At 49.3% G+C, this 14864-nt stretch overlaps 6 protein-coding genes across 6 annotated transcripts; 3 read left to right on the forward strand and 3 right to left on the reverse strand.

The window, feature by feature from the left end:
- Positions 1–763: 763 nt before the first annotated feature.
- FPRO_14374 (uncharacterized protein) lies at positions 764–1640 on the reverse strand (the record flags this gene model as incomplete). The annotated part of the gene is made up of 2 exons (XM_031219391.1): positions 764–1025; positions 1072–1640. 2 exons carry the CDS (start codon positions 1638–1640, stop codon positions 764–766), a joined length of 831 nt encoding a protein of 276 aa, XP_031085155.1.
- Positions 1641–2328: 688 nt separating this feature from the next.
- FPRO_14375 (uncharacterized protein) lies at positions 2329–3608 on the forward strand (the record flags this gene model as incomplete). The annotated part of the gene is made up of 4 exons (XM_031219393.1): positions 2329–2569; positions 2626–3188; positions 3248–3381; positions 3428–3608. The coding sequence occupies 4 exons, from the start codon at positions 2329–2331 to the stop codon at positions 3606–3608; spliced, it is 1119 nt and encodes a 372-aa protein (XP_031085156.1).
- A 1219-nt stretch (positions 3609–4827) lies between these two features.
- Positions 4828–6370, forward strand: FPRO_14376 (uncharacterized protein; the record flags this gene model as incomplete). Its single annotated transcript, XM_031219394.1, has 3 exons — positions 4828–5082; positions 5136–5532; positions 5586–6370. The coding sequence occupies 3 exons, from the start codon at positions 4828–4830 to the stop codon at positions 6368–6370; spliced, it is 1437 nt and encodes a 478-aa protein (XP_031085157.1).
- Positions 6371–7504: 1134 nt separating this feature from the next.
- On the forward strand, positions 7505–8298 carry FPRO_14377 (uncharacterized protein; the record flags this gene model as incomplete). The annotated part of the gene is made up of 2 exons (XM_031219395.1): positions 7505–7919; positions 7973–8298. The coding sequence occupies 2 exons, from the start codon at positions 7505–7507 to the stop codon at positions 8296–8298; spliced, it is 741 nt and encodes a 246-aa protein (XP_031085158.1).
- A 1608-nt stretch (positions 8299–9906) lies between these two features.
- Positions 9907–11620, reverse strand: FPRO_14378 (uncharacterized protein; the record flags this gene model as incomplete). The annotated part of the gene is made up of 4 exons (XM_031219396.1): positions 9907–10243; positions 10307–10788; positions 10848–11434; positions 11488–11620. The coding sequence occupies 4 exons, from the start codon at positions 11618–11620 to the stop codon at positions 9907–9909; spliced, it is 1539 nt and encodes a 512-aa protein (XP_031085159.1).
- A 1372-nt stretch (positions 11621–12992) lies between these two features.
- On the reverse strand, positions 12993–14657 carry FPRO_14379 (uncharacterized protein; the record flags this gene model as incomplete). The annotated part of the gene is made up of 1 exon (XM_031219397.1): positions 12993–14657. The coding sequence occupies one exon, from the start codon at positions 14655–14657 to the stop codon at positions 12993–12995; it is 1665 nt and encodes a 554-aa protein (XP_031085160.1).
- Between the last annotated feature and the right edge of the window lie 207 nt (positions 14658–14864).

Genomic DNA, 14864 nt, shown 5'->3' on the forward strand with positions numbered 1-14864 from the left:
GATTTTATTTTGAGGTGGTTGTCAATCAATTTGTTACTATGACTTTGTGAGACTTTGCAAGCCGATTGTCCTGATTTCCCCGTGACCAAGCATCCGGCAAATATTTGTAGGGAGTTGGTCTTCATGAGTTGCTGCATAAAACGGCTAAACGACAGAATACTCGGCATGTGCTGTCCCCCTAAAATTGGCAGTCGGCTAGTCAACCGATGACCTCTGTAAGACAATCAAAAAGGCACTTGGCAAGGGGCAGCCTTATCATGCAGGCTCGACCTCTTTGAGCTGCCATGGTTTCGGACAAGTCCTCGTACAAGCCCTCGTATACTCACAGTGATACTCGGCTCAAATCTCCCAATTTGGTTGATCACCCTCAGCCTTCAAGCTGAGGACCAGTCATAATCGCATGTTTAGCAGCCATCATTGACCAGGATTGGCAGGTGTTTCAGGCAGATCAGGCTGGTGAGACCAGTCTCACGGTGACTCATGTGTATGAAACACAACATGTAGAAATACAACATCTACGCTCTACATATTTACTTTTAGTGATATCAATCTTTGGAAATGCATCCCTATGTCCAACGGGAAACCCTAATTGGGGTCGTTGCATATGAGGTTAAGACAACTGCATCAATTGTGACTCAACCATCAAGCAGCCGCACTGCGCAGCCTGAGACCTGGCTTGCATGCGGATGACCACCTTGTTACGGCTCACATTGACAAGAGCAGCGGGGTTGAAAACGGTGTCTTGCTTGGATACGTATATATGCTAAATTATAAGTTCTGGTAGGCTGAAGTAAATACGGCGGGCCTGACATGAGACAGCTTCATCACCACCCCCACGCCCAGGAGGTCGATTGCGAAAATGGCCTTGAAACTCTCTGATAGGTGCGTACGCCTCGTCCCAAGGTTGAGCCTTGGCGCTGAAACGCACTGCCCCATGTTCTGCGTTGTGGAGATGAGCTCCGCCGCCTTCTTCGATGAGGCTCTTCGGGATCCGAACTGGCCCTGCGATGGCCAGCTTGGCGCGTCTGTCTTCTTGTTTGACCTTCCCTTGGGGACCTTCTTGAGACTGACCTCGGTGGAATCGACGGTCGGACCGTGTTCTCGAAGAAGTCACTCGGGATACCCAGAGTGACAGCATCCCTTATGCCACAGTTCATGCGGTCAACGTATTCATCCCGTGCGGTCCCCCACTGACAGTAACGACTACTAAGATAAACCAACACGTTGCTTCTGATTCTGCCTTGCTGCTCGGGCTCATGAGATCGCGACCCTGATCGTACCGCGTTGACAGCCTTATCTAGCCCACCATCTTGGACAAGGTATCGCGTTGGAAGCTGGAGGTCTTCCACCGCTTCATGCAGAACGACGCTATGATATGACTTGGTGTAAGCGCCGGAATGGACGCCTTCGTTTCTGTCAAGGCGAGCTTCATCGTCGACGCTGACTTGGTAGACCAATCCGTGCACATTATAGCCGCTGCAAGGAATTACATTCGCGAAGCCTCGACTGTTGATCTGCCATCGGTGATCCATCAGAACCGCCCTGCCAACGTAGTAACTTTCGGGGCAGCGGCTGGCCATTTGCTGCAGCCAAAGGTTGCTGCCATAGGCGAAGTAGAGCTGCGCCGGTAAATCCGGCATGGCGTGAATGTGCATGCACGCAACAAAGTACCCTGTTCGAGTCGTTTTCGGGGCTGATACCCAGTGATTGGCAGAGTGAATTGCTAGAGTTCTATGCGAGTTGGAGTGAAGGATTTCCGTTGGAACCTGACATTTGATGGTCAATAATTTGCATGCGTTAGGCTGCGACGAGCGAGGCAATTTATGGTGGCTTTCTAAATGAGCTGATTAATTTCCTTGGTCACGCTCCCTGCCATGCAACCTTGGATGGTGGTTGCGATGCTCGCGTCCTCACGTTTGCAATTCTTATCTGCACGTCAAGTAGTCAAAGCCACGTCCAGGTAAGCATCAGGTTCCAAATCCAGCGCTAGAGGGTGTCCAGCTGCTACATATGTAAAAAGAAGGTTTTTATCAGAAAAATCTCTCGTTATGCGGGCGTTTGCAATCATAAAAGTGTGGTAATACAAGGCTCAAACAAACTGGGATGATGGATGACGATGCAACCCTCTTAGACAGTGCGAGCCTGATTGTGTACTTCCATAGATACACATCAATTCGTAATCTAACTTGCGAGTTCAGAGCCTGATTCATTTTCATTGCCTCCCCCGGTTTCTGATGTTGCGACCCATATGTTGATTATGAATATGGCTTCCCCAATTGCTTGCGATGGGCGACTCGGTCATCTTCCACTCGATTCACGTGAGCAACCATGTCTTCGTTTGGTTCATACAACTTTGGGGTCGAATTGGAGCTCATTGCTGAGCCCAAACGAGTACGGCACCCTCTGTTGCGTGCTGTCTACTATGAGGAGTTGGCAACGTCATTGAGATATGATGGCGCCGAAGCAGAAGCAGACAAGCTCAATCAGCGATATCGAAAGCGTCCAGAACACTACGATAAGTGGTGGATTACAAAGGACGGGTCGTTAGGGGATCCTGAACATCCATGCAGTGAGTATGTCAAGAATTTATTCTGATCGCCTACTAATATTTGGACCTGTTCATAGTTCCGCTCGAGGCTGTTTCACCTATATTTTCCACTGACTACACTTGGGAGAACGAGGTGGCCACTTTCTGGAACTCATGGGATCGTGTATTCCATATGCCAGAGTCATCCATTGCTTGCGGAAGCCATGTTCATGTGTCACCATCACCAGAAATGGAGTTTGATCTGAACCAGCTTCGAAATATTGCATTTGGCATCGTCTACTACGAGCCTCTGGTCATTCGCCTGCTTCCGTACCATCGTCAGAACAACAAGTACTGCAGGCCTAACACTCTTCGTTCTGGACCATTATACGATCTCATATCGAGCTATCACGAAGAAGCAGCACTCAGAGAACTATGGGACGCGCTCGACGATGAAGTTGACGAAGAAGACATAAGAGACCTCATGCAGTCCGGTCCAGAACCTAAGCAGGAGAGATATGTTCTCTGGAACTTTGACAATGTCTTTGGGAGCGGCTCTGGCAGCATCGAATTTCGAGGAGGCCCGGGTTTAAGAGGCCCTGTCAAGACTAAGAGGTGGATATCGTTTGTTGTCGCCTTCATCCACATGTGCACAAATCTGGTAGGCTTTTCATCCAGTCCCTCATTAGGTGCTTGTACAGGCACTGACTTCCATCACAGGATGTCGCATCATGGAGCTACTTCACAAGGCCGAGTATGGACAGATTCTGGAGAGACTTACGTAGGTCTGCACAGGCTGTCAGTGTCAAAGAAAACCTGCCATCGGACTGGACAGTCATGGCAGGGCTGGTCAGGTAAGTATCCCATTCCTTTTCGCGAGCCGTGACTGACCATCTGCAGCGGCAATTCATACGAAGAATCTGTTCTTGATGACTTTAGCGATTCAGGCTATGGTGATGACTCATCGATCATGGGCAAGTCGGACTCTGAATATTCCGACTCTGAGTACAGTGATGGAGAATATGAAGCCCTGCAGCAGGAGTTAATCCGGGAGAGGGAACATCGCTGCACCATTCTTTAGGTGGCAGGGAGATATCATGGCGGGGTTTTGCGATTGGCAATAAATAATGCTGACTGCATATTTGCGGCTGAGATGAGTACCAATCAAGATGAATCGGCTTGATCGTGGTAGAATGCTGTTGGTGAGGGCCAGGCCGTGCGTGTGTAGGCTTGACTTGTCCAATGCGATCAGACTTGGCAATCAGGCTCTGAGATAAGCATTCGATTGATAATACCTCAAACACATTCTAGAAATTTGTAGGCTGTGTCTTCGGGCGACAAATGCAACGAAAATGGAAGCTTTGAGACTTGCTCTACATCGTTACATTCGGGACGTATCAACTAGCCCTCTCTGTATCTTTGCAAGGAATCCGAATGTAGGTTATTATTTAAAGAAAAAGGGCTTGGGCCATCCAAAATTAGCGAGGCATCGATGAGGTCCAGAAGCAGAGCTAGCCCAGCCGACAGCTTCAGCCTCAACGGTATGAATATTTGGCCCCCAAGACCTCTTCCGATGTATGCTGATGATGGGGGCGAGACGCAACGTCAAAGTTTCCCAAACCTTTGGCTGTTCGAGAGACCCTAGTCTTATCAATGGTTGTAATTGGGATATGTCTCACACAAGTTGCTTCTTTAGCAGAATGAGAACATGTGTAGATGCATAAGTTTCGCAGCCCACTTCATTTACAACAAGTTGGCCATGGCTGGCGAGACTTGTCCATGTAGCCTTTATGGTGTTACACAACGCACCGACCTGCTGCGGGATATCAGTAGCATCGAGAATGTATGCATAAGTGACAACTTAAGCAATCTTCAACAGACAGCAAACAGCCCCAACGATTGTGTGACACGATCCCAATTTGACAGAATTGGGGGCTGAGAGCCTTCGTGAGCCTGTTCACATCGAAAGCAGCGGGGAGCTATTGTAGGCACCTTGGAAGTTTGTGAGTGTGTCTCAGCCGCTTGCCAGCCAGAGGACTCATCCCTCACCGGCATCAAGCCTACTTCATGCAAGCGTCCCGTCTGGTGCTGTGGCTTGCTCACATCACCGCAGCCATATCACCCTGCAGTCAATTGAGCTCTTGAGGGGCAAAATGAGGCTCCCCGGTCCAAACCTTGCTGTACAGCTGCTTCTTTCCATTTCAATGCTCCCAACCCTCTATCGCCTCGTCTCGTTGCGTCGATGTTTCTTGCAGGCTCCTTCTTTTGAAACAATATCATTGTTCATCATTGAAACAACCATGCTGTCGTGGTTGGTCTTACTGGCCTTGGTTCATGCCAGCTACGGCTCAGCTCTGTATGCTTTTTTCACCGACCTCACCATACAGGTTGGCGCGCAAGACCCTACTACGGGGAAGCTTCTCTACAGTACCTGCAATAGCCAAGATATTCCAATCTTCCCACTCGAAAAGCCGAATATCCTCGATACAAGAGAAACACCACGCAATGGCACTGCACTTACAGCCGTAGGCTGGGGGGACCTGAACTTTATCACTGTACGTGGTACCTCTCCAAACTGATCGTGGTATAAAACTCACAGCATGTCCAGGCGCAAGTCTTCTGGCAAACCGAAGATAATACGATCGTGCAGGGGAAGTACATCTGTAACATGACGACAGGAAAGCTTATACGTGACCGCGAGTTCCAGATCTCGGCGGCTGCGGGTGTCGACTCCATCCACAACGAAACGGGCCTTTCAATCGTCAACCTCGGAGAGAAAGATGGATATCGACTATTTTATAATGATGAGGACCGGAGAGTCAAGATGCTATGGTATACTGATGATGACGGATGGAATGATGGCGGCGCTATCTCACAGGATATTGCCGGAGGCATGGCGTTAGGGTCAACGATACATGACTTGAAGAACATTACAGTACCTTTCCCCAAGGACTCTGAGAATGTCGAGCTGTCGCGCCTGGATAGGTCAGGGTTCTGGACGCTAGGTATGCCCATCGTGCTGGTGGTACTGGCTGAATCATCGGCTGACAAGTAGTAGACGCGTTCCCGAACACGTTCCTCGGACCCTACACTAACAACACGCTGCCCTCGGATATGTACTGGAGCTTGGAAGATGAAGCCGACTTCTCTCTTCCCGCCTGGAACTCTTCCCTCGAAGCCATCGGCGCAGCAGTGGACCGATCGCGAACACGGAGTATCTTCTATATCGGCGACGATAAGAAGATACACGAAGTCAAGTCGACGAAGAATGGTTGGCAGCTTGGCTCGAACCAAACAGAGCGCGCATGGCCTGTCGCCGATAACGCGAGTTCCGGTCTAGCCATAGTCTCTCAACAGAGCGAGGGCAAGGCTTGGCTATACTATTGGGCCAACGAGACGATCGTGCAGGCATTCAAGGACTACGACGGCGACTGGGTTGATGCAGAAGCACTGCCAGAAAAGCTCCCGACAAACGGAACCGATGGCAAGAAGCCCAAGGATAGACCAGCACAAGAGCCTGTGGAGTCCAAAGGCCTGAGTTCGGGAGCCAAAGCTGGTATTGGTGCTGGAGTCGGCATTGGAGTGGGCGCGTTGCTGTTCGGCGTTCTTGCTTGGCTGTGGATGAAGCGACGCAGAGAACGCGCTCAGCAGGAGAAGGTCTCGGGTATAGTGGAAGTAGGAGGAAGCCCTCTAGAACCGCGCTTATCGGTGTTCAAGGAGGACCTACCCAGGCAAAATGAGCATGTCGAGCCATCAGAGATGACCGGCCAAGGACGACCAGCTGAACTGAGCCACCACGATTCGGCGGTGTATGAGATGCCAGAGCATCATGCAAGGGAATAGCGGGCGGTCATTGGATTGAATGAACAAGGTGCGATAAGATTGACAATTTGGACACAAGTATTAATATCATTAAATTCCCTCCATCTGCATTATCGCAAAAAATTGAGCGCAGACTGGAAGCATGATCTCGGGGTGACTTTGCGACCCCCGACTCACTGGGACTCGCTCCGTGCTGGAAGTCGGTAAGGGCGGGGGCTCTAGCGGTTCCTTCCAGTGGCGCAGTAGCGTGTGAAATAGCCTATCAGCCCTAATACTGACACCCCGGTCAACTAAACCACTCGATTGATTGAGCACCCTGCATCTGGACAGGACTGGACCAGTCGGGCCTCAAAGTTCTGGCCTGTTCTCCTCAATAGTCTAGAAGGTGAGAATTATTGGAGGCTGTGTCATCTTGACTCAAGAAGAGAGGAGAAGGGAATTGGCGGCGGACAGGTCCTGAGCTGGAGGTGAAGCTAATCAACCCAGTTCATTGCCACCATCGCTCGTCAAATTCCTGCGACCATCTGATACCAAAACCAAATGGCGATTTGAAATCTGTCAAGACATGAATGAAATAACGCCAGAGGGCAGAAGAAAAATCGCCTACGGAGGGTCCGAGCAAAGGGGGCATTCACCGCCAGCCACTTCTGCATCTCAGCCAGCCACTGGACCGTATTTTGACCAGGGTAATTTGAAGCTATCGATTTCCTGGGGAGCGGCCCGTACCATTCACCGAATCATAACTAAAACGGGGCCCGACCGCTGACGGCCCGACCAATCGATCCACGGGTGATCAATTTTGGAACAGGTAATCTGGAGAGAGAATGCTGGAAGAAAGCCACAGCTGACCCCCGAAACGCTATTGACTACTGAGGCTGTCTGGTTTCCAATTTTGTCTCAGCTTGTGAATCTATTGACCGGGTCACTCCCCAAAATGGTTGAAGCTCAGGGCACAAGACACTGGCGGTAGCTCTAGCTCGAATAATCTGAAGCTGATCGGGAAAGATGTTAATTTAACGAGCAAATCATTGGGCCATGAGATTGGAATGGGAAAAGCGCCATCGTTTGAAGCTGCAATATAAATATGCAGAGCCCGGCACATGGTCCTCAACTTGTCAAGTCTTTGGAACTCCGCCTGATGCTCTCAACTTCACCATGATCTTCAAATCCTTTCTCCTCTCATCACTTGTGGCCACTGGCCTCGCCTTGTACATACCTCAAGAGGACATCACGAGCAAAGAATGCGATTGCTCAGGGAAGAATGTTCGCAGGGACGACAACCTTAGACACATTTACATCTGTGGCGATGAACGTCTAGGGCCTACAGACCTCCCCACAAAGCTCCCCCTCAGCACATATATCAGTGGCTATGACCGTTTTGGAGGCTTGACTCCCAATGAATTCCTCGAGAAATGGTGGGACAACACGACCAGACCCGATGGCAAAAAGCCAATTGGCTGGAAGTATCCGTTGAAGAATGGGTTTGAGCTAGATGATGACGAACGCCCGATCAAGGCAAACGTGAATCTCACGCCAGGAACGCTAGTTGACCGGTTTGGAGAACCGACAGGTAATTTCTACGAGACAGTATAGGACAGGATTAGATACTTACATGTTGCTCAGGACGTTATATCTCCCCTGCTACAGCTCCCTTCTCACAAAGAGCTCTCCACCCTGGGAATCTGATCACTGGGCAGAACCAAGAGTTTCCTAACAACTATCACGTGTACAACGTGACCAAATCATTCACCGTTCAGGCTGGACCTATCAGACCGTGGTTTGGACAACCGGGTTATGGGGTGCAGTTCTTCCTTGGTGTTGGCATCACGGTGAACGACTACTTGGACAACGGCAGCCTCGTTCAACTCAACGCATCGGCCTTGATTAGAGAGTCAAAGCAGTGTGCACTAGGTGGAGGGAAGACTGACTTAGATTCGGAAGAGCTATAGACGAATAGGTAGAAATGTCAGACTTGAAAAGCAACGTGAAATAGCTACACATGATTCAATTGCCCTGTCGCTAGTTCAATATTACCAATGTCCTACATGATGATACTCGTTACAGCGTTGCATACTAGCAATAGATTGATGTTTGTTATCACCAGCCAAATATCTCTGCTTCAAAAAATGTGAATTGATGATAGCTTATTAAAGCAAGGTACCATAAGCCTCTAGAGCTTTCAAAATCCACGCCCTAGCATTCTTTTTTGACTTATCGCGCCGTTGTCCATCACCTTGCGTTCATAATTATGCCTACAAGGGCTCAGGACTGGTGTACTCCCAGTGCTCTGTCAGATTGGTATCCAGGTGATACAACCTGCCAATCGAAGAACCATCGGCAGAAAATGCTTCATCATCGGTCTGTCGCCTCTTATCACATTTCTCGCAGTAAATATCACTCATTGTGTTGATAGTGCCGCAAAGCTTTCCCGAGATGTTTCTGTTGCACTTCCACTTCTTGTGGTCTTTACGTACAGTTGTCGTAGTGGCCATTATGAAGTTTTCTGGTTTGTAAGAGTTTTTTTGTTTTGCTTTGTATAGATGTCTTTGAGTGGGGTCTTCATGAACGCTTTTTGTTGTGGAGTGAAGATTTCTCAAGGTTTGCTTCCAGGTAGCAAAGACCACATTTATACTTATCCTTCATTCAGGTTTATTCACTTCTAACAACGATTCCACTGTGATCCTGAAAACTTTGCAGTTACGTGACGCTTTACCAGAGTGTGATCCAGTGTAATCTGACATTGTGCTCTATGGATGTAAGCATATAATCATCATAAAGCTTGGTGCTGCGTCACGTCCCTCAGGTCTCTTTTCAGTCATGTACCAAATCTCAATAACATGAATCAGATAGCTAACCCATAGTAACACCATGGTGGTAAGGGTTATAAGCCCACTGATGAGGAGGTATTAGCTTCTGTGGCGCATATCCTCCGATCCTTGAATCACCCTACACTACTTGCTGAAATACAGCAGAGATGCTTACTGTGATTGGATGGGCCTCTGATCTCCGTGATGCGTAGTCAAATGGGAGATTCTAGGTTTCTCAGGAACTCTATATCAGTTCACTGGCCGGCGGACATGTTCATTACAAGTCTCAGCTCAGTTCCCAGCGACCAACCCTCCTCATCAGCTGCTATCAACTGCCAAATTCAAGTCATCTATCTTATCCACCATGACAAAATTCGGACGAGTTACGACAGAAGTGAGCAGCCATCATGTCTACTGGCAGTGCAACAAAGGATCAAAAGGTTGCGGTGAAACAAACGACATGGCGCTCAAGCTATGCAAACAGTGCAACAAAATACGGTGCGCAGGCGACGACGCCCTGGCCGCATCTCCCGAAGGCGGCAAAACATTCGAGGTTGGATATTTGGATCATGTCGATGAGAATGGCGAAGAGCACTGGTGTTACCAAAACCCAGACGCAAAGAAACAATCACAGATTATCTAATCTCTGAGACCCATGTGCAAAGGATAAAGGAGACGATGTCGTTCCTGGTTCATAATATCAATACGGGCTACGCTAAGTACACTAGACAATTTCACTATCATCAAATTCTAGTCGAGGTGCTTCACATCAGCCTTCTCAATCACTTGCTTCGTTTCCAGCTCATCTGAATAAAGTCCTTCTGGTGCATCGCCAAAGATGACCGAAATCTCTTCCAGTGTACGCCCACGTGTCTCGGGATAGAAGAAGAAAATCACGAAACCGTAGGAGACAAGAAGAGCCACATAAACGATGTAGTACTTCCAGCCAATGGCCGACAGGGCAATTGGGTTGACAAAGACGTTGAAGATGAGGGCCAGGATCATGATCATCCAGGCTGCAGAGATTCCGCGGCCACGTAGCTGGAAGGGCCAAAGCTCGAGAGGGTAAGCAACCTGAAGAGGAGTTCTGTGAAGAGGTGTGTTAGTCATGTGATCCAGAGTATACGTGGGTAAAAAAGAGTTGACTAACATAGCAATGGCATAGCCAGCATTGAATAGGAACACAAACGGAATCATTGTGACTCCAACCGATCGTGCTCCAGTCTGCGCAAAGCTCCCTGACATGGCAGTGATAAGGATAAAGCTAACAAGCATGACTGCACAAGAGATCATGAGAAGAACTCGTCGTCCCAGTCTCTCAACGCATGAAGCACCAGCAACTGCAGCCAAGAAACTCCAGATCTGGAGGCATCCCATGATCAGAGTTTGGTCGGTGACGCTGGTGATGCCCACGGTAGCAAGCACTGTGGAGAGGTAGTAGCTGACGACTCCGTTACCGACCCACTGACTGTAAATTGCCAGTGATGCCGTGATGAAGAGTCGACGACGATGGGCGGGAGTGGACACTAGGGATGCCCAGGAACTTGACTTCTCGGCTTGTTTCTCGGATTCGATGGCGGTCGTAATTTCGTGGAGTTCGAAGTCGACAAGAGGATGGTTCGCGTCACCGCCCTGTAACGTAGTACTTAGTTAACTGCTCGATAGGGGTCGATCATTTCCGTTTCACTTACCGCGTGTAGCTTTCCTAGCGTCTCACGCGCTGCGTCTTCTCGTCCCACAGATACCAGCCATCGAGGACTCTCAGGCACCATGATCAGAGCAGGAAGGGCAACCAGGGGCAAGGCGATCTGGAGAATCGTCGGTATTCTCCAGGCCCAATCAGTGTAGTTCCTCGTACCGTAGCACGTCCAAGCTGCAATGATACCGCCGATGAAATAATTAGTGTTAGTCAAAGCAGTAATGACACTTCGGTGGCTGGGGTACGCGATCTCAGTAATGAGAAGAGGGATTGATGTCGCGAACATGGCAGTTGGGATACCGAGAATGAAACGGCCCGCGATCCATTCTGCCTCCGTCTTAGCACCTGTCTGGAGACCAGTACCAAGTGCTAGTGGAATGAAGCCCAGAAGAGCTGGTAGACGACGACCGTATTTGTTTGCGAGCCATGAGCTAGGCGGGCAAGCTACAAAGAATCCGATGAAGTAGATGGCGTTGATGAAGCCGGACCATTCGCCAGAAGGATGGTCCATGAAGTTGCTCCATTGGGGAAGAGATTGAAGACCGTTGAGTAGACTTCCATCGTATCCGATGGCAGATTCTTGTTCAAGTCAGTTCTCAGGAACCATAATGATCATTCCTGAAGCAACTCACGGAAGCACACCAAGCCCAAGATCAAACCATTGAGCTTGACCAAGTGGGCTTGCTTGTACCATGGTATATTCTGGTTCGGCAAAACAGCCTCAATACCCCCAGACGGAGGCTGGATCTTTGAGTCCGTAGCCATTGTTCTCAATTGACTCAGTGGGTAGTCAATTTGTGGAGTTGTTGATAGCCGCTATTTGAAGAGCCAGAGCGCAATACGGGGGGGATCAACAGACATTATAAACTACTACGGCATGATGCTGCACGGGCACCCAACAGCACGGAACTGTTCCCGCGCGGGTCGACACAAAACGTCGCGGGGTCTCCAGGTTTTTTCGCAATGCCCCAGATCTCCAGATTATAGGATGATATGAACAAGGGATGGACAATTCGATACCACCTCGTTCCACTTAGCTGAAATACCGGCCAGGGTACATGACAGGAAAGGAACTCGGCAACCCCGCAGTTGTCTAATTGATCTCTCCATCTTTGCGAAGTTTGCCGGATATTGCCTGTTCAAAGCGTCACTTGCACGAGTCAGGGACTTATCCTGATATGATTCAAGTGCTGGATGAACTGCGGTTAACTCGGTTGAGCTCCGGTTAGAGGTTTTAGCGTCGGTCGAGGCTGAAGAAACTTCGTTTATGAGTCGGATAGCAATTATGTGAAAATGTTATTGGTTCAAGACGAAGATCTACAGCTGTCGGCACTTGAGCGGTCTAAAAATAACATAATATCGGGTCTCTAAGCTGAAGGAAATGCCGTAATGAGACCATAAGAATGTCCAAAGATGATATCTTGACGTAAACTGACCCCGTCTTTCAACTTCAAAGTCCTTCAACTTCATACCAGTTGTTAAGATGTGAAGCTCTAGAGCAAATTCGCCGGTAGTTTTTCTGATCCCGTGAGCAGTCTCGGGCCCGTGAAGTGGGATACTGTCCAGGGACCCCTGCGTCCAACTCTTGTTTCGGACACGTAAATGACTGGCTCTCCAAGTTCTTCCCCATCAAACACCAATCCCCAGGCTTTCCGAAAACACTAGTCCCGCCTCCACGCGATACCCCAACCCGTCAAATGAAGCCAAGGCCGTGAATAGGACCGAGTCGGCTCCGTCCAATCGGGCTCAGAGCAAGACCATGGTAATGAGATACGGCAGTTGCGTGAGTATCGGATCATGATACCCAGAAGCAGGATATGTACGTTTGTAATGCTCATGTAATGCTCGATATGCATCAAGTTCTTGAAAGGGCAAAAGGATTGTTTCATGGATGGTAACATGGAAACAGAGGATCGATGAAAGGGCCGATGTATTCTCCTGTAAATCGACTTACTCCGCGGCTGTTGATCACCATAAGCACTTACTCCCGGGAAACCTTCTTAGTGCGTTTGTAGCCAAGTCCGTGTTATTTCCCCAGATTGATGTTCCCTCGGCTCATGCACAAAGTGTAGGGTATTACTCACAATAGTACCGGACGGTACGCACCATCTGTTATGGGACCTATCATGCGACTTTCTTATACTAGCCTTATGTTGGACTTTCGAGACTCATCCGCACTTATCAGTGGAACACCTCCTCCGGATTCAGGAGGCAAGGTCGCAACAAGGCCGAAGAAACTGGCATTGTCCAGGGAATCAAGGACAAAGAGACCGATACGCTTGTAACTACTTCCAGCTCCATAAAGTGCTTGAAGAATAAGACCCTCAATTATCACAAAGGCTTCCCCAACTGGATTCTCTTCTGGATTATTTACCTGGCGCCGTAATGTCGACCTCAAGGGCAGAAACGAAAGCGATTCCGCGCCCTGAAAAGTCGTCTCCAGAGTATCTGGGTAGGCGTAGATCGTTGCCGACATTTCCAAAAGCTTCAATCCGATGTTTTGTGCGCCTATCCTCCTGCTGCTTTCACGGACAGTGCCTTCGCAGATGCACCCTCGTAGCTGAATCGACCCCTTCACTTGCTGCGACCGAGAGGAAGTTGCAACAAGATGACTTCTAACATCGATGATTTCGATCAGGTCTTCGTCTCGCGGTAAATTTGTCCTCTGAGGCAAAACACCAGAGTCAACGGCAGCCCATGACCATGACGGAACGCGATCAGGATTTTGGGGTCGGGGTCTAGGTTCTAGTACAACCCAGTTAAGTCCTTCAACGATCCTTGACTTCCAGAGACCTGCTAGATATCCATCGCCAGAATTCTTCTTGAACATCTCAGCTGTACCAGCCATCGCCATCAGCCGGTCATCGGCGTATGTTAGACGGCACTTGGAGTAGGTCTTGACCAGATTTGTCCACTGCTGATAAACATCCACGGTCATTGTCTTGCCTTCTTCTTTTGCCCAGGCAGTTCGACGATGACCACCGTCAAAGAACGCATCAATTGCCTTCAGGTCAGGCGTGTACACTGCGTCGGTGGGTTGAGGCGACCAGCGAGGAAACATCTCGCTCTTGCTCATCTCAAAGCATTCCCATACAGCCTGAGTCTTGGTGAAATGGAGCACTCTTGGCGACAGAATACGCTCCTGAAATACCCATCCACGGTGGGTGAGTGGACCGTGTGTTAGTCGCTGCATGTGATGCTGATCCCAAACGTCAAACCTTCTAGGTTTGCCATCGGCGAACGGAACCTTGATGTGCCCTACAAGTGTTTCCCGAGCAGTGCGTAGACGAAATAGTCCTTCATCAGGGCCTTCGGAAGCGGTTGCGGAGATGGTGCAGGCAGAGTTGGCATAGACCAAATGCATCTGGAGTGATTCTCGGGCCCAATCTTCCGGCGAATCTTGAATGATGCACAGTGAGTCTATCCAGAGATACCTGATAGAGAATCGACGGGCAACGGTGATGGCCTCCCTGAATGTCTTGGGAAGTCGAGATATCGGTGCACCCTTGCGGAAGACTTCAAAATTCGAGCTGAATAGACTAATCGAAGGGGCTTTAGCCCATCTATAACTCAGAGTCATATATTCTGGAGGATCTATGATATCTTGTGGGTAAAGACAAAGCTTCCAGATATCACCAGAACCAATGTCGATGAGCCGCGATGGGGCAAAGTTGGGCGAAGACCGCAATCGATGACACAATTCGTGCGATTGGCTACATGCTTCGTACCACCCAGAAGCCAGCCGGTGGAATTTTTCTGATGAGGTACTGGATTGGAAGTCCGCGGCCCATTCCTGCAACATCGAAGACTCCTCATCTGAACACCTTAGTGGTTATACCAAGCTTGATGGGAAGGGAAGTAAACAAACCCTCACACGGAAGGAAACAAAACACGTTTCCTTTGTACTTTAAGTCGATGCATGGTCCAATTTCGAACTCTAGGTATCTTATGTGCCAATAGATAGCTCCGTACCAGCCTGGTGCCCAGGCTCGTCGCCCCAGGCCGCAGT

This window comes from Fusarium proliferatum (genome assembly GCF_900067095.1).
Source record: "Fusarium proliferatum ET1 genome assembly, contig: FPRO_scaffold008, whole genome shotgun sequence".
In the NCBI taxonomy this organism is placed as follows: Eukaryota; Fungi; Ascomycota; class Sordariomycetes; order Hypocreales; family Nectriaceae; genus Fusarium; species Fusarium proliferatum.